This window comes from Coenobita brevimanus, chromosome 90 (genome assembly GCF_032717465.1).
Source record: "Coenobita brevimanus isolate Jiangsu-jjx chromosome 90, ASM3271746v2, whole genome shotgun sequence".
Taxonomy (NCBI): Eukaryota; Metazoa; Arthropoda; class Malacostraca; order Decapoda; family Coenobitidae; genus Coenobita; species Coenobita brevimanus.
The window spans coordinates 31180273-31198809 of NC_137043.1; the positions used below are offsets into that span (position 1 = coordinate 31180273).

Genomic DNA, 18537 nt, shown 5'->3' on the forward strand with positions numbered 1-18537 from the left:
ACAGTAATTTTATTTTCATTAACCTCTCTCATTTACAGTAAATTACATTACAACTTTGTACTAGTAATATTAGTATGAACATGTTTGACTTATGTACCTAGCATCATTCATATCTTGTTATTCCTTTTCATCCTAATGACTGATACTAACAAACAGCCTACACAGCATTTTCTGAAAGCTGCAGTCACACAGGACATTTGTGAGCAATTCTTGCTTCCAGCATTACCATTTTATTCGATATTCCTGTACAAACATTCTAAAAATAGGGGACAGTTATTTAGGAAAGGTGTGCAGACTGCTGTATCTGTCTTAACAAAAAAGACTTCCAACAATAGTCAGGGTCAGATGCATGCTAAAGTTATGTTTACACAAACTGTAATGCTCATTTTTTGATTAACTGTTATATAATGTATAAAAATTATTATGGGTAAATTGATCAGATGATTTTCAAAGCACAATGAATATTGATTTAACTAACTTCTGTTTACATACAAGCCTAACAGTCTCCAGCACGCAAGGCTGAAGGACCATCACGGTTTTTCTAACATTGGTATCCTGTTTGTCATTAGTAGTAGAAACAGGGCTCTGCATAGGACAGTATTGGTGTTTGCTGGTTATATCCAGTGCCACATATTTCTGAGTCCTCCAAATTAAACACTCTCTGACCAGTACTGTCTAATGTTCTCACTTCCCCTTCTGGCAAGCCACTTGGGATTCCACAAATGCTTTTTGTTAGCATTCCATTCATTTTTGATGAGCACTGACATAGCTAGAATAGCAGCAGCCTCACTGGCATAAATCTTCTTTGTTCATATTCATGTACTCATGCATGTATTAAAGGGAAGAAGAAGACTATCATCATCTCTAACTTGCTTAGTGATATTCACTTGCTTTTTCTTGCTTGAGACAGAACTGACGTGTGACCATCTTGGAAAATTTTATTGCTCCTGCTATAGCTCTTTGGTTTACTGTCGCTCAAAAATATCTCTGTGTGACCACAGCCAAACCCATTTGGATTTCTGCTTCAGTGAACCCTAAGTATGCCAAACAGATTTCAGTTGTAACTTCACATCACATTTCTTTTGAGAATCTACTATATATTACATCTGAAACATTGATTTCAGCATTCAGAATAGTTTTTAAAAATGAATCAATTAAAAAAAAATAGTCTATGATGCCATAAAGACTTCAGCAACTGGCATGTTTATAACGGCAGTCAGCAGGGGTCGTGTGGCCTTCCCCTTGATCACAAAGACTCGCACTGTGTCAGATATACCCAGCTCAGATATGCATGTGACTAATGTCTCGGCCACATGTACTATCCCAGGTACTAACATTGGAATCTGTTGGAAAGTAAGAAAATGTCAATTAGTTAATGTAATATGTGAAACTAGAGAATGTGGTGAAATTTTTTGTGGACTATCTGATGGAGCCAGGATTTCAAGGGCTTGAATGATGAGTGAATGGAAACCTGGCCAATTGAACTGGGCAAACTTTGGCTATCTGGACTTTGCTACTCCTAACCCTACCCTAGGATGGGAAAGGAGGTCTGGATGATGATGATGATGATGAATGATGAAGACTGACAGTGAATACAATACAAGGGAACACAGTTCCTATACTATACTGCACTGAACAATGGGTCATCTACCGAAACTGCATCCATCCATCATCCAATCCTACGTTGCCCCATGAGGAGCATAGGAGCCCAGGGCTAGGCATGTTGGTCCTGACATTTAAGGTGAGAGTGAGCAGCCTCAGTCATCCTTGAGTGGCATTACATGAACAGCAAACCCCAACCACCCCTTGGATATAAACCTTCACCAGCTCAATCCAATTGGAGCACCATAATTGCCCACTAAACCACCAAGTGCCAAAATTTGGCTATATGGTTACCACCCAGCATAGTAAATGGTTTCCTAGTGTACGGGAAACCATTTGGCTTGTCACTCAGTGTATAGTCACCCACAGGCAGAAGGAAGAGGAAAGGATGAAGGAAAGAAAGACAGAAAAGGGAATGTAAAGTCACCCGTAGGCAGAAGGACAAGGAAGGAATGAAAGAAAGAAAGACAGAGGAGGATGGAAGGAAAGAAGGATAATCTTATATTTCTGAATATATTTTCACAGTTGACCACACAACCATTCATATATCCTTCATGACCTCCCTAAAATCTAAGTACCTTGCTCTAAACCTTATCACCCCATGAATAAGGGGAACTGGGTTAAATACAGTGCTTGGTTGTTCTGTTTGCATACATATACTCTGCTAGACAATACCTGTATATAAGACTGGTTGACAGTATAGACACGATCGTCACAATGAAAGACGACAGCGAGCTCAAGAGAGGGTGAGGCAGAGGATGTATTCTGGAGTTCCACCCTCAGCTTGAATGTTGGACCGAGTCCTAATACCTGATAAAAAAATACAGTATAACACAATACTTTCTTCTGTGTAGTGAATAAGTAAAAACAAGACTTTAAAAATTGGATGTAAAGTCTTACATTCCTAGCTTGATGTTAAATCAGTATCACTGTTCACTTATGCCTGGTTAAAGGAGATGCTGATTTACTTTCATTAAAGCTCATAAGCATTCTTGGATTAATAAAAAAAAAAAAAAACTTGAACAGCCATTTATACATTAAGGCACTGTTCTGAAAAATGATGGTAAAATGAAGGATGAACTGTTGGAAAAAAAAATATTTGCTGGGGTACTGAGACTAGTTGTAAGGTAGACAGGTAGTTATACCAGCATGTTAAGAGAGAATTGCAGGATAGTATACAGGTGTACTATTCCAACATGAATATAGTACCTTCAGTGAAGTGCTAACAGTGCCAGAAAGGTAGAAATCATATGAATGAGAGCTGTCAAAATGACTCCTATAGTGTGTCTGTGGACTGACATTGGACAGATAAACATCTGAACCACATGAAGAATAGGGTGTGGAGTGAATGTAGCAGAAAACATAACTAAAGGCAACATTTGTGATCAAATGCACATTTCCTAAAGATTACTTCTTGTATTAAGTACACGTTTTTGCTTGTACGGTATTTAACTCCTGTGAAAAGAATCAAAGTACAAATAGGCTGGAAGACGCATTTGAATCAAACTCACCCTGATCATAACCACGTTTGAAGCTGGATAGAACTTGTGCCTTTATTGGGATGATTGTTTGATGAAATTTCAGGAATGCTTCAAATGTATCAACAAATACCCAGGTTACAACATGTTTGCTATAGGAGTGTTTGCTTAATGAAGAAAAGTTTAACATCACAGCCCAATCTTAAAAGAACCCCAGGGATACATCTAAACTGATCCATACAGTATCTCGAGTGATATAAAAAAAGATACACAATAGCCATGTGTGATGTAAAAAAGATAAACAATAGCCAAAATGGACATTTAGAATTTCTCACCTGAGCTGAGAGTTTGAGTGGCTCTGTCTGTGAGAGGGACACTGGGTTGCTACTGGTGTCTAATGCAGCAACATATGCTCGGGCAGTGCTAAGACGTAGGCGGTACAGGTCGTGCTGGAACACTCGATGCATTACTGTACAGGGAAGCATATATCAGAACTCAGTCATCATTGTCAGCATGATCATCATCCAGCCTTTTTAAACAGATGAGGTGAGGTAGGGTCCAGACAGCAAGAAAAACCTGTTAGAAGGAGAAACTAACCAAATGTCTGTCCAGATCAATGGGCCACACTCTTATTCACTCACCATTTAAGCCCCCAGAATCCTGACTCACCCCACAGGCATAAACATACACAATTATGTGTTTCATACCACTTGTTATGTAGTGTTACTCCAACAGCTATCACTTCACTGATAACAAACAGGGATGCCAAAAACCCCTGTCATACACCCCTTCATACAAACTTCTTCCATCTAACTCAAGACATGCTCAATACTGTATCTTGCTTTCTCACCCATTCATTTATCATATCTGTCCACCCTTGTCTTTGCTTCCATCCCCCCTCCCATCATCAAACTTGCTCATGATATGCCCTTTTCAGCTGTTATTCACATTCATTCTCCCCACATAGCAATACCACCTGAGCACACATGCAGCTCTAGTGCCCACAAAATTCCATACTCCTTGTCTTTCATGAAGCACATTTTTTTCCTATCCGTTCTGCAACCCCAGACACATTCCTCAACAACGCAATATCCACTGCTCTTACACCTGACTTTTCATTTTCATGCCCGCCTGACTACCATATGTTAATGGAGGCACTAAAACCTTTTCCTGCAGCCACCACACTCAGACCTCTATTTCAGATCAAAGCCTTAATATCACCAACCACTTTCCTTCCTTGTGCTGCTCCACTTTCAACGGTACTTCCTTTTCACATTTACCTCACTTCTGTCATTGCACCCAAGTCTTTGAACTCCCTTACCATTTTGAGCATTTCTCCATTCACCAGAATATCACACTATTAGTTACCTTCTCTCTCAACAACGAATACCTTACTCTTAATGAGCTCACTTTTCCTACCTTATTTTTAGCAGTCTGAATACTGTATATACTGTAAAGTATTTCAATATCTCTTCAGATAATGAGATTCCTTAAATGTTTGAAGACTTCAGCAAACTAAATATGCACAGCATCCCTGTATTATAAATTTCATTACTTAAGAGCCCAGTCCCCCCCTCCCCCCACAAGAAAAGGTAGGTCATCACTGTAACAGATCTTAGTATAATGGATACTGGATTTAACAGATGCCACAAAACTCACCAAACTTCTGGTGCCTATAATGAACAATGTCCGTTAAATGGGGCTCGGTGGGGTATGGCACATGTTTCCTACCCATTTTACTCCAACTTGGCCTGAAATTGCCCTCTCCCCATGACTGCTGAGTTGTAATAAGAGACTAAGTTATACTGTACAAGTCATGAAGAAGTACCATGGCAACATTGTGGACGAAGTTAAAAGGAAAAATTAAGGGCCAAGTTAGTGCAAAATGGGTATTGTTTAAATTTTTAGTGCTAGAATATAGTACTGTACTCATTTTATTTTCAAGCGTGTGCTTGAAATCTCACACTCTTTCAGCTTTATTGGACTTGACTTTTCCCCAGTCTGTCCGTTATAGTGAGGGGTCTACTGAAGTAACTTCATAATTCCAGCAAAGATACAATAGTACTCACAGACACAATTCTCCCTCTCCCGCATTGTTTGGTCCACAAAGAGCTTTGTTTTCTTGGGTATGTTAAGCTTCACTGCCACTGCCTGGGAGGGACCCTGATTTTCTTCTATTTCAAAACGAGCTGTTCGTTTAAGTATTTTTACAAGAAGACTCCCACCTGAAACAAAGTAAAAGTAATGATTTATTAATAGTCTGAGAAAGTCCACTGTAGGATGAAGGCTTTTCCCATTGTAATTCACTCTGGCCTGTTAGTTGTCAGCCTGTTTTATCGAATCCTAGCAAATCTGCAAATTTCATCACTCAGTCTTGTGCTCTGTCTGCCCCTTCCTCTCACTCCATCTCTTGAGTTGTTATTCAGTTGGCCTGGGTGTCTAATGGTGTCTGCTTTATTTCTGTGGTGAATATATCCTCTACCTTCATGTTAAACAGTGAGGTCAAAGGAAAAGCCAGTAACCTGATACATTCTGGATTAAAAGTCTAAAAAATGCATTGAACCACTGCAGTTAATTTAGATCCATAAAAATCACAAGTTTTATATGATTAAGATTTTAGAGACTTTACTGTACCCATACATTAAATATTATACAGACTGTGTATGCAGTAAAATACATAATATAATACTGCACTCGTGACCAGACTTAGCATACAAATTACTTTTAACCCCATACAGAGCAAAGAATTGTACAGACATTTTATCCTGACTTATGCCAGATGATATTTTCCAGTGAGGGAGAAAACAAAGGTTAAAAGGCTTGATATCGTATTCTGGTTAGCGCCACATTGTATTCAAGTATGGGAGGTCCTGCCTGACAAAGAGATGAAAAACTATCTCAATCTTTCTGTCATATTTTTTCGAGAAAGCACTTTCTGAAGACTTTCTTTTTTGTATAAAGCAAAATAAAGATTTCATTCAGGCTAATGCCTGACAGTTTTACTATGCAGAGGAAGAGCTCTTCCTTATTTGCTGTTAATCCACTCAGTTACCATCAGTAAAAACGATATTAACCTTTCAAGACAAGGACGAGTGTGTTGTCTTCACGTCCAAATCGACCAAACCTCATGGCAGTAACTGTGTCCTGTGTGTGTATGGTGTCAACCAAATGTTTGTCTCTGTATATCACAACACGATGGTCAGCCAACCCAAGGGCTGTCAGGGTGAGGCCAAGGGTTCGAATCTCCAGTGAATCCATGCACAAAATGGCTGCTGGAAGCCTCAGAGACCAAAGGCGTTTACCCTGAAAACAATAACTGTAATTATTATTTGTATTCATGAATTACCATATACTATATCCACATTTGAAAATGCTGTTTGTTGAGGAGATACTTCACATACTGACTAACTTTTCCAGTCATAGGAACAGGTATAATTCTTCTGTTCAAACAGTTCATGGCACTATGATATCAAGAGCTGTTATCCATTTTTATCACTGTAGCAGCTAAAACTTTGAGGAAAAAAAAAAAAAAAATTATTTCAACAGGAGTAAAAAATTAAAACAACAAAAAATATGGCTAATGCTGATGATAAAGACCTAAGAAGAGAAAGTTATTATTTGTAGATGAAGATCTAAGAAGAGAAAGCATTATTTGCGGGAGGCCAACTTTGAATTGCTGAACTTCTGGAAAGCTTAGCTGACTACAGGAGGGGGGAAATTGTACTTAAGGCCTCTACTCTTCTTTGATTTGTCTCAGATGAGATAAAAAGGCAGTGCACTAGACTGCCCAACCATATGTAACTGTAGGACAAGGTTAGAAAACTACAGCTGAAACCATGACATATGAATTACTGGCATGACTTATAGACTATGTTGATCATCATAAGGTCATACATAAAAAACATAATTACTGGGAAGCAAAAAGTACAGTACAGTATACTTGAAGGAATATGCATGCAGCTGGGTGCTGTTTACGTTCTACAAAGCTGAAGAGCACAAGGTTTCGTATGTGAAAATACATCACACTTGTTTCTGTGCAACAAGCAGAAAGAATTTGCATTATCATTAAATGCTTATACCAGCTAGGTACTATTTTAACAGAGTTAATTGTGTGCATTGTCTTTTCTTTGGTAACTTTTTTATGGATGGTAAAACTCTAGTACCATGTCAGTATTCCATTCCAGCATATGTTCAGATGATTACACGGGATATTCAGTTCAAAGTAAGTATTACTCCCAGTCCTTCATGTAAGCAACAGATCAGCTCTGGAACTCTCTTCTTACGTCTGTATATCCTGCCACCTATGACCTCCAATCTTTCAGACGCAATGTGTCCAGGCATCTCAAAATGAACAGATCATGAATTTGGCTCTGTTTTTTGAGGGGACAATCTTGCAGTCTTTTGGCCTTTATTTAAAAAAAAAAATGTGGTTGGGGTTAGTCGAGTAGTCTGTTCATTCTCATGGTAGACGAGTTTATTTAGTCGAGAAATTGTCACAAAAACCTGAGAGTATTAACAGCATAGACAGTACCAGTATGTACTCCATTTACCTAACCAGTTAAGAGTGTACAGTACCTCAAAAAAGTATCAGAACAACTATGTGGTAAACAAATTGAAAAACCAACGATGTGATCCGAAAACACACCTGAGGTGAACGTATGATTTCAAAACTATCTGCCCCTAAGTACGGATACTTTCTTGAGGCACTGTACAAATGCTTCACCTTGTTACTGAAGGAGTGCAGATGCTGATCCATGGTAGCCACAACAATACTCTTGTCCCGCCGGATCAAACCAACCGGCTGAGATGTCAGCTCTGCTGTGGGGCGTCCAATTTTAGTACCTCGCTTGAGAGTGTAGATCTGACCATTACGACACGCCACAATGATGCGATATTCAACATCGTACAAACCAGTGACGGATAAGAAAACTGGTACACTGGGTAGGCTCATCTGTCATAAAGAAGCAATTGAGTATTGTGTGCATGAGTCTTCCCTTATAAATACTTTATTTATTCAAAATTTTGTGCTCCATATACAGTATTTATACTTTTACTATATAAATTAGAGGTGCCATACATCTGTCTGTTTCACAACAGATGTACTTTTGTGTGATCCTGTTCTTACTCTTACTTCAGTCAGTCTCCCTTAACTGTCACAGGCACTACTTTTCATGCAAAAGTCTCTTATTATCTCCAATAATTGTACATCCAACTCCAGTATTATGTACAGTAACACCTGCCAAATGACATGTCAGTCATCTCTTATTGTATGAATTCTCCAGAATCAGTAAGGTGGCACATACAGTAGTTTTATGTTCTTCATCAATTACATTTCACATAACACCTTAAAAGTAGATACTGTATATGACTGACACAACCTTTTCCTTTTTGGAAATCACTCTGTGCCTCTCCTGTGCTACTCAGTCGTTTTCTGCACTCTAAAAACATCCTCCCATCCACCTTTCCTGGTATGCTTAACACACTAACCTCTTCAGTAAAATAATTACTCTTCCTATATTTCCTTTTGACTAATGCCAAATCAGATTGAAAAGGATTAGAATAAAGTGATCATCATTGATGTCATCATCATCCATCATCATTACAAGTCATAAAATCATTTACAAGTCATAAAACTTTGACTATGGTTCAACTGAACGTACACTATTGAGGATGGTGAAAGCCTCTGGGTCAAGTATGAAAATATTTGCACTCTCTGTGCCCAGCACCAAACAGGAGATGGCATCATCCTCTGCATGGCTCTTCTTCAGAATGGCGAAACATGTCACCACTGTCTGTAAGTTAAAATTTGGCATGTTGAACAGTTGATGCTGTACGGATGTTAAGGTAAAATATGCCCCCCCCCCCCTTTTTCCTCTTTACGTTCAGGTAATGATACAGCATGCCCTTCTTTTACGATGAGGATGCTTTTGAAAGAAAATTTATCACATACTTGATCATATACTGAGTCAGTATAACGTGGGCTCAATAAGGATATGTTTTTGGCTGAGGGTCAACCACCCAACAAAGTTTAAAAACAAGTTTCCAGCTCACCTAAACTGGTAGATATTTCACCTCACTGCACTTCATTTGCTGCTTACCACCAAAAATCTCTAAAAATTAGTTTCCACCTCCCCTAAACTGGTAGTTGTATAATTTTACTGCACCTAACTTGCTGTTTGAACTCTTGTACCACACTGCTGTTTCATCACAGACACTGACACACTTGATAGCACCTGATAGTAAAGTAACCAAGTCCAAAGGCCACCTTGGAACAAACTGATGACTGTAAGCTTGCATGTCCATGATCTTATAAACAAAAATAGCAATCATACGTCAGCCAGTGAGGCTTCATATGGGATCATGATGATCGTATAAGCAAATTACGATTGTATATAAAAAAAAGGCCGATACTTTTTAGTCACTGTTGTGGCGATTCAATGCATACTGGTTCATGGTAAAATAAGGGTCTGCTGTACTGCAATGTATTTTGACTGACATTTACACCACAAGAAGAAGCATATGGCACAGTGCCATATGCAGCACTGGTACATTATTCAGTCATTAAATTTGGGGAAAAGTCCATGAAAGAAAATAGAGGAAATTGTCTGACAGTTAATTATATAAACTTAAATCAGTACAAGAAGAGAAAAGTGTATATTCATTATGCCCTCATAAGGTGTGATTTGACTTACACTGCAGTTTGTCTTAAGACAAAGCTTGAAGCTCTGGGCAGTGGGATTATCAAACACATGTAAATAAGCATATATCCCATATACTCATCAATCTGTCATTCCAACCTGTCGCTTAAGTAGGAATCCCTTATGGTGGTCAAGAAAGGTTAGCTGGGATGCATGATCCTGACACATCAGAAAACGCTGAGAGCGAGTGGTGAGTCCGCACTCACCCACCTCCTGCCTCAGTGAGTCAAGGATCTCATACAGCATGCTCACGTCCAACAATTCATCTCGTGCCTGGTTTTGAAATACAAAATATAACAATGTAACAGTACTAACAAGGAGAGTGTATGTGAGTGAGTTGGAGGGGGGGAGAGAGAGGGGGAGGCCGAGGCTGAGGATAAGATGGAGGGATGGAGTGGAAAGGTAATTGAGATAGGGGGTTGTAAGCTGGAGGGAGGGCAGTGAAATGGTGGGGGACAGGGTGACATGGAGGCGATTTGTTTATGGGCACCCCTTACGGGATTAAGGTGTCTGGCAATAGATAGATAAACAGACCTAGTAGAGTATAAGGTTCATTTACTGTCCTGTAGTCAGAGATGGCTGGTTCTCATTGCTTCCTGTGATTGTATCCAGCTTAAGTAAGACTTTTTATACTCATTGGATTAAATGTTATACGATATTACCTGACTCCAAGCATCAAACTCTGTAGGGTTTACTTCCAATGTGGGGAGTGTGAACTTGAAGTAAGGGGGATAAGATGGAGGGATGAAGTGGAAAGGTAATTGAGATAGGGGGTTGTAAGCTGGAGGGAGGGCAGTGAAATGGTGGGGGACAGGGTGACATGGAGGCGATTTGTTTATGGGCACCCCTTAGGGGATTAAGGTGTCTGGCAATAGATAGATAAACAGACCTAGTAGAGTGTAAGGTTCATTTACTGTCCTGTAGTCAGAGATGGCTGGTTCTCATTGCTTCCTGTGATTGTATCCAGCTTAAGTAAGACTTTTTATACTCATTGGTTTAAATCGTTTTCATTTTTAAAGGCTCCAACATGCTTGCATGTGTCGGCCTTGGTCACCTAATGGCGGCTCTCCATGCTGCACGATCCATTGCAGCCTCCCTGTTCAGTCCCTTAACCCTAAGGTCACACTTAATGACCTCGTCCCATGTCTTTCTCGGTCTACCCCTCATAACCCCACCCCCAATATTAACACTTCTCACCTTCCTCACCCAACTATCATCCCCCATCCTCTCCACATGTCCAAACCACCTCAATCTACCTCTCCTCATCACAACACCAATACACTCCAGTCACATCCTACCTCTCAACTCTTCCATTGTAAACCCAGCCCCTCCAGGCCTTGGACGCAGGGACGCACTGCACATCCACCTAATCATTGTCATTTCTGTACGTCTGAGCCGGCGAATGTCTTCCTCCTTCACTGCCCAGGTCTCACTGCCATACAGCATTACACTCCTAACACACGCTGCATACAAAGACTCCTTAGCACGTAGGGAGAGCCCCCTCAATGTCAGGAGAGGCAAGAGCTCCCTGAACTTCTTCCAACCACTTCTCACCCTAGCCACAGAGCTAGCTCCAGCCCCACCTCCAGCACACAACATGTCTCCTAAATAACAAAACTCTTCCACACACTCAAGAGATTCACCAGCAAGTTCAATTCTTTCACGTCTGACGATCTCCACCTGCTCACCCCGCACGCCGTACACATAAAATCAGCATTATCTCGCAGTCTACCTCTGATACCACTACATCTCTTATGCACCCATTTATCACACACACCGCACAAGATGGAATTACTTCCCACGCCCTTGTGGCAAACTGCACATGGCCACTCTCCCTCGTCTTTGACAGTACCGCCACCAACCCTAGATATCATCACTTTTGTTTTATCTGCATTTACCCTAAACCCTTTTGCCCCATACCATCTCTCCACTTCCTAAACCTTTCCTCCGCCTCCCTTTCATTCTCTGCAATCAACACCAAATCATCAGCATACAACAACTCCCACGGGAGTCCGTTTCTAAAGTCACGTGAAAGGGCTTCAAGTACCATGATAAACAACATGGGACTCAAGACTGACCCCTGATGCACACCAACATTCACGGAAAACTCATCACTCAAATCTCCATTCACTCTCACCTGGGTGTGAGCACCCACATACATGGCCATAACCACCCTAACCAGCCACTCCTCCAAGCCAAGCTTTCTCATTGCCCACTTCACCACCTCTCTAGGGACTCTGTCAAAGGCCTTTTCCAAATCAACAAAAACAAAATAAAGATCCCTTCTCCTACCAATATATTTTTCCTGAAGCTGTCGAACAATAAATATGGCATCAGTGGTCCCCCTACCTGGCATAAACCCAAACTGCATCTCATCAATATTCACTCTTTCTCTAATCATACCTTCTAAAACTCTCTCCATTACCTTCATTATCTGATCTAAAAGCTTTATACCTCTATAATTCCCTCTTTCCAGGGCATCACCCTTCCCTTTATACACATTTACAATTACACTCTTCAGCCAATCATCTGGGACAACACACTCATAAATAATCCTATTTATCAGGTCAGTGACTAAACTCACCCCTATATCGCCTGAGGCCTTCAACATTTCGGCAGTCAACCCAGACACACCTGCTGCCTTCCCCACCCTCATCCTGCCTATTGCCTCACTCACAGTAGCAGTATCAATCAAAGGCCAAGGGCCAGACACTGGATCTGCTGGCTCCAAACCTTCCCTGTCCCAGTCAAACTCCTCATTCAACAACCGGTTATAATGCTCTCTCCATGCATCTTTAATATCCTCACTGTTCACCACTACCCTTCCTTCATCATTCTTCACACACTGCTCACCTATGATATCCCGATTATCCCTCTTCACCTGACCTGCCACCCTAAATATATTTTCCTTTCCCCATGATTTAGGTTATCAAATAATTGTCTCTGTGACTCAGACTTTGCCCTGTATACCTCTCTCCTAGCCCTACGCTTGGCAGCCAAATATTCCTCTTTGCTACCACCCTTCTTCCATTCCCGGAAAAGCCTTCTTTTCTCCTTAATTGCAGCTTCTACACCCTCATCCCACCATGAAGTTACTTTATGTCTTGGTGGTCCTCTCTTGTCCAGCCGCATGTTACATCAGTAACTCTCAAGAAATTGTTCTGAGGGCTCTGTACTGTTCATTAACGCCTCTGTCTACAGCTCCCTGTTCAGCCACCACTCTCCTCAACTCGCTATAGAAGGCATCCCTTACTACTTGGTTTTTCAGCTTCCATATTTTCCTCCTAGGTACATAAGTCCTCTTTTTCATCATTTGTTCTTTAAGCACCATATCACAAATCAGTAGTTTGTGCTGCTGCACACACTCCTCACTTCCTATAACTTTAACATCCCTCACTAACCTCCTATCGGCCCTCCTAACCAGAAAATAATCTATCTGACTGCTATTCCCCCAGACTCATACGTAATTAACCTACTGTCTCTTTTCCTAAAATATGTGTTGCACACAATCATGTCCATTGCCTCCCCAAACTCGAGTATCCTTTCCCCTTCTGCATTCCTTAGACCATATGCACAGCCCCCATGCACTCCTTCATAACCTTGGGCTGCTTCACCTACATGACCATTTAAGTCCCCTCCCAAAATCACTATCTCATCATCCCGCATACCACCCACTACACGTATTAAATCATCCCAAAATCTATCTTTCTCTGATTCATCCAATCCTGCCTGTGGAGCATATGCCGATATAATCACAGCTATCTTTCTTCCCAACAGAATTTTCACAACCAATATCCTATCGCTTACTCTCAAAACATTCATAACATATTCCACCCATTTCTCCGCAACCATCACACCAACACCTCCATATCCATCTGTCCTCCCCTGCCAAAACAACTTATAGCAACAGTCCTTCCCAACAATCTTTCTGGCTGATCCACCCCTGTACCGGACTTCCTGCAAACACGTCACGTCCACCCACCTCCTACTGAATGCCTCAACGACTTCCCCTGCTCTTCCCCTCAAACTTCCCACATTCCATGAACCCACCCTCATCCCCATGGGTGATTTACTGTCCTCAGGCTTGCTTTGAAACCTTTTTTGTTTTGTCATCTTCAGTACTGTATTAATAAATGGGGACAGACACAGCACAGGTCCCACTCACCGCACAATCCCAGGTCCAGGCAATGGATCTGGGACCCCTAGCCCACCAGCTTACCAGTGGCTGTGGTAGTGGCCTCGGGGCACCCTGCCAGGACAGCTGCAGGGACACCCTCCAAGCGCGTCTTGGCACTGCAACTATCCCGCCATTATACACCCACTGATAGGGCAGCCTCCTGGGACGCTACTCCCAGGTTCGGGCCCCTCTCTATTGGGCGGAAGCGGCAGCCTGGGAACCGCAATGCCCTGTACCCTCTAGCACAGGCCCGAGCCCCATCTCACCCTGGACCCATGATCTATGCCGGCGGAACCCCCGCCACGCCTCCCCCCAGAAGTCCGCCACTAGGTAGCAGGGGCAAAGTTTTCTGGCCGCATGCCCTTGCTGGCGCCAACCCCTGTAACGTAGTGGGATACGATGTGTGAAATGTAAAGTGCATGTGGTGTAGTGCATAGATAGTTAGAGGTAATGTTTGGGAGACTATGCTGGTCTACTCTCCATGTTACTGTCACACTGAAAAGGTCAGCAAAGGGGGATGGTTAGATAGCTAGTGAAACAGGAGCTCCAGCTCTCCCTATCACCAGCATTCCCATTCCCCTTGGGAGTACTACCCTGTTCGGCCCGTGCTACGGCCTCCTCCTCCTTAAATGTTATACGATATTACCTGACTCCAAGCATCAAACTCTGTAGGGTTTACTTCCAATGTGGGGAGTGTGAACTTGAAGTAAGGTCTCAGGTTCTTGTATATGTAGATGTAGCTCCCAGATGCAACTGCAACAGCTACAAAAAAGCCACAGTTATTTTCAAGTTATGTGTTAAACTGATATACCATAGCTCTTCAGTAATGCCTGTACCAGACTAGTCTGCAACACTTTTTATCCCATAAAGTCATTAGCTAATTCTTTTAAGTACAAATCATTGATCATCACCATTCACATAAAAAAAAAAAAAAAATAAGGTAAAACTATAAGACCAATAGCAATTACTGGCCCAGACAGAAGGGGAGGAAACTGCACCTGGGTTTCCTTTCTCCTCAGATTCATGTCTTCAATAATATCATCCTCATCTCAAGTGAAATTGGGAAATTTGAATATAATGATGATATTCCAAATGATGGTTAGGATCCAACCATCATTTGGTAAAACCCTGCTAACTGGCACTGATTCATGGACAATCAACTTCCATATGCTGAATGAAGCATGCTCCAGAAGAAACTTTGGCAAAAAGGAGTTATGGGCACTCTTGTCCATACTTGGTAACAAACATGCTTTACACAACATACCATCCCCTCTCTTCTCATGCATGCACTTTTCTTCTCTAAAATGACCTCTAGGCATTTTTGTCCATACTCAGTAAAAAAACCCTTTTCCTTCCAGTACCATCAGTCATGCCCTTTCTCTTACTACCATTCCAGTTTATTCTTACTACTGTATCTATTTTCCATACAAAAAAGACCAACAGGGTTTAATAACAGTAGACTGAATGGCATACAAGTATGACACTGACCTGGGACTCTAGGCTCAGTGGTGTCCATGTGGAAGGTGATGACCCCTGTGGGAAGGTCTATAAGAGTGTTCTCAGACATAAGGTTGGTCCCTTTGTAAACCTGCAATCCATAAAACAGGAGATTTATTATGTTAAATACACATTTTTTTCTCTCTCTCTCTTTTGCTGGCTACATTCTGTTATCAAAGTATGATGAATTCTGTACTTTAACAGTAGCCTACCAGGAAGTTTCAGAATCACATTGGTGTAACAATACAGTGTTTCCTTTCTGTTTAGCCCAATTCAGATATGCCTAAACACTGCAAAGTAATTAAAAACCAGAAATTACAATATTAACGTAGTATAAAAGTACGGTATTTGTCATATATGAACAAAGCTAGCCCCAACAACCTAGTTACATACATCATACATAGATTCACCTTGAGCTTCATATTGTATGCTCCTGTGCCCAGATCAGCAATAATAAGCTTAGACTCGCCATCTCCATGAAGGTCCGCCAGGGCCATGCAGGAGCTGAAGGTGTAGAGTGAGGCCAGGGGGTCATGGTGTGCTGTCAGCCACCGCTCGCTGAGGAAAAGAAAGAGTGCTAAATCTTCCCTTTATTACATATATATGGTGTAAAAACTTATAATTTGTCATGAGAGAGCTTTTATTATCATCACTATACAGTAATCATCACTGGTACTGCCACCATCATATTTCTCATTAATACATGAGCTAACTAGCCTAATGCAACAGTGAGAGCTACATTTTTCATACCTTAATGCTAACATCCATCATACTTAAACTTGGCATCCTTCAGGCTAGAAGTATACTAGATGCGATTGCTACTACAGTACCGGTATGGTACAGTACAGTACAAAAAATTGGACCAACTTCATAATGAACCTTTGATTTAACACAGAATCTTGTGAATTCTGGTGCTGGGACTGACACTTCACAGAATAGGGCACGCTCTTCTACAGTACACTGTAAAATGTTTGCTTGTCTATCTATCTATCTATCTATCTGTCTGTCTGTCTATTGCCAGACACCATAATCCCGCAAAGGGTGGCCATTTGACACTGAGTTAGTTGTTTTACAGGGAGGGGCACCAACCCTCGACCAACCCACTTGTTGACACGTAGGGAGCATGTATGGTTTGGTTATATGGTTACCACCCAGCGTTGTAAATGGTTTCTTGGCTTACAGGAAACCATTTGGCTTGTCACTCAATGTAAAGCCACCTGTAAAGGAAAGAAAAGGAATAAGAAGTGACAGGAAAGATAGGAGTAATAGGAAGAGAGGAGGGCAGGCACAGAAAAAGAATGATAAAAGCTAAGGAAGTAGGCAGCACTACATCGAGTGAGTGGATGATGGTCGCCACCACCTACCACAATATTTGCATGTACCTGTGTATTTTTTTTATTTTTATTTTTTTTCTAGAAATGGTAATGTATGGAAACCAAGAGTTTTTTGTTATATTATTAATTTTATTTAAATAGCTTCACCAACAAATGCACTACTGGTTTTCAATGCTTCCTGCCTTTTCCAACAGGCAAAACTCCGGATAAAGGGGGCAGGCTCAGAGTTCCAGGTCAAGCTCAGTGGATAACAAGGTCATGAAGTCTGAAGAAAATTATAAGGTAAACACACCTAACCAGATCTAATGAAACTAACTAAATTAACCCAGTCTAAATAACCTAACTTTAATCTGATCTAGGTAATGTAGATAACATAGGACTTTAGCACTTGTCTCAGTGATGCTGATGTACAAAAACCATTATGTAGTGTAGTTAAAAGTGAGGGAAATGTGGACTTTTCTTTATTTTTCACTTTTATTCTTTCATACCTAAATATTTACCCTTACCAGTTGTTAATTAATTGCATGGTTTAGTTTAAGCAGCAGAAGTGCCTTACCAGTTCACTTTTTATTGTTACAGTTTGTTTTTCATACTTTTATGATTATCTGTGTGGTGGTAAACAGTTGTTGCATGGTGATTTTGTTTCATGTTTTTATCCAAATTTTGTTTCCCTGACACATGATGTTTCCTGGGTGTAATGGCAGACACATACTACAAGCTGTGTTCCTATACCAAAAGTTTAATTTGGTTTTCCATTTTGGGGTGTTAAACTACTGTTTATTAGGTGAGGGTAGGTTAGATTGGGGTAGGTTAGGTTAAATTATTTAAGATGGGTTAGAATATATTATTTTGATAGGCTAAATAAAATTAGGTTAGACAACGCTCTATTAGGAATATGTAAGTTAGGCAAATATTGATGTAATAATAAATTTTGGCTGATCTGAAAATGTTATAGAAAGTCTGCCATTACACTTGAAAAACAAACATGAGAATCGGAAGAAACATTGGTAATACAGTAATATCATAAAAACAAAATCAGTGGTAAACAATGTATCGCTATAAAAGTGATCAGAAAAATAGAGAAAAGAACCAGAGAGAATAGGCGGTGAAATGGTAAGGTATTTTTGCATCTTATCTAAATCTTATGTTTATCATTGTTAGCTATTGCTCATATGTTCAGAGATAAAGAAAAACGGGCAAATACTTATGTTAAGAAATTCTTAAACTTACTTTTCTCCCATGATGCTCACTTTTCTTCGATTGTCACCCGTTATTTACAAGAGACTACAGTATAAGAGAGTCATACATTATTTATCACCAATGCCCTTTTACAGATATCAGTCATGCATACTTCAGTAATCACGGTCGAATAGAATAATTGCCTCTGTAATTCATATTCAGTTTCCAGTACCACTATTCTCTATCGAGCTCGCATAACTTCCGACTTTGTTTACAAAACATAGTCGCCATGGAAACGGGCGCGTTCGAATCCGTTCATGGCCTGTTGGCTTCTATGTATTTCTTGAATCAAATAATGGTCAAAACGTACGAGTTGAAGTTAATATATCCGGTGCACTCTTTCATCAACGAAGAAGTGTGTTATGTGTTTGGTATCTTAGATAACCACTCGTGACGTAAAGGCGTGTCCTTCCGTAGTTCGAACAGTGTGTTTACTTAAGTGAGCGCGCTATTTGAACGCTGACAGTGGTGAAGGGAAACGTTTTACCGGAAAACAGTGGAACTTTATGATA

General features: G+C 40.7%; 1 protein-coding gene across 1 annotated transcript; it reads right to left on the reverse strand.

The window, feature by feature from the left end:
* Positions 1–929: 929 nt before the first annotated feature.
* On the reverse strand, positions 930–18035 carry BBS1 (Bardet-Biedl syndrome 1). Its single transcript, XM_080281570.1, has 12 exons — positions 18017–18035; positions 15863–16010; positions 15444–15543; positions 14602–14717; positions 9878–10051; positions 8741–8872; positions 7804–8031; positions 6155–6383; positions 5150–5305; positions 3416–3549; positions 2278–2412; positions 930–1343 (listed from the first exon to the last, which is right to left on the reverse strand). Exons 1-12 carry the CDS (start codon positions 18025–18027, stop codon positions 1170–1172), a joined length of 1737 nt encoding a protein of 578 aa, XP_080137696.1. The 5' UTR covers positions 18028–18035; the 3' UTR covers positions 930–1169.
* Between the last annotated feature and the right edge of the window lie 502 nt (positions 18036–18537).

Coding starts and splice junctions, on each gene's coding strand:
- BBS1 (XM_080281570.1), bottom strand. Junction 10,052..14,601: donor AGTTTGATGCTTGGAGTCAG/GTAATATCGTAT, acceptor TTTCAAAACCAG/GCACGAGATGAATTGTTGGA. Junction 8,032..8,740: donor CTTTCACCATCCTCAATAGT/GTACGTTCAGTT, acceptor TCTTTATGACAG/ATGAGCCTACCCAGTGTACC.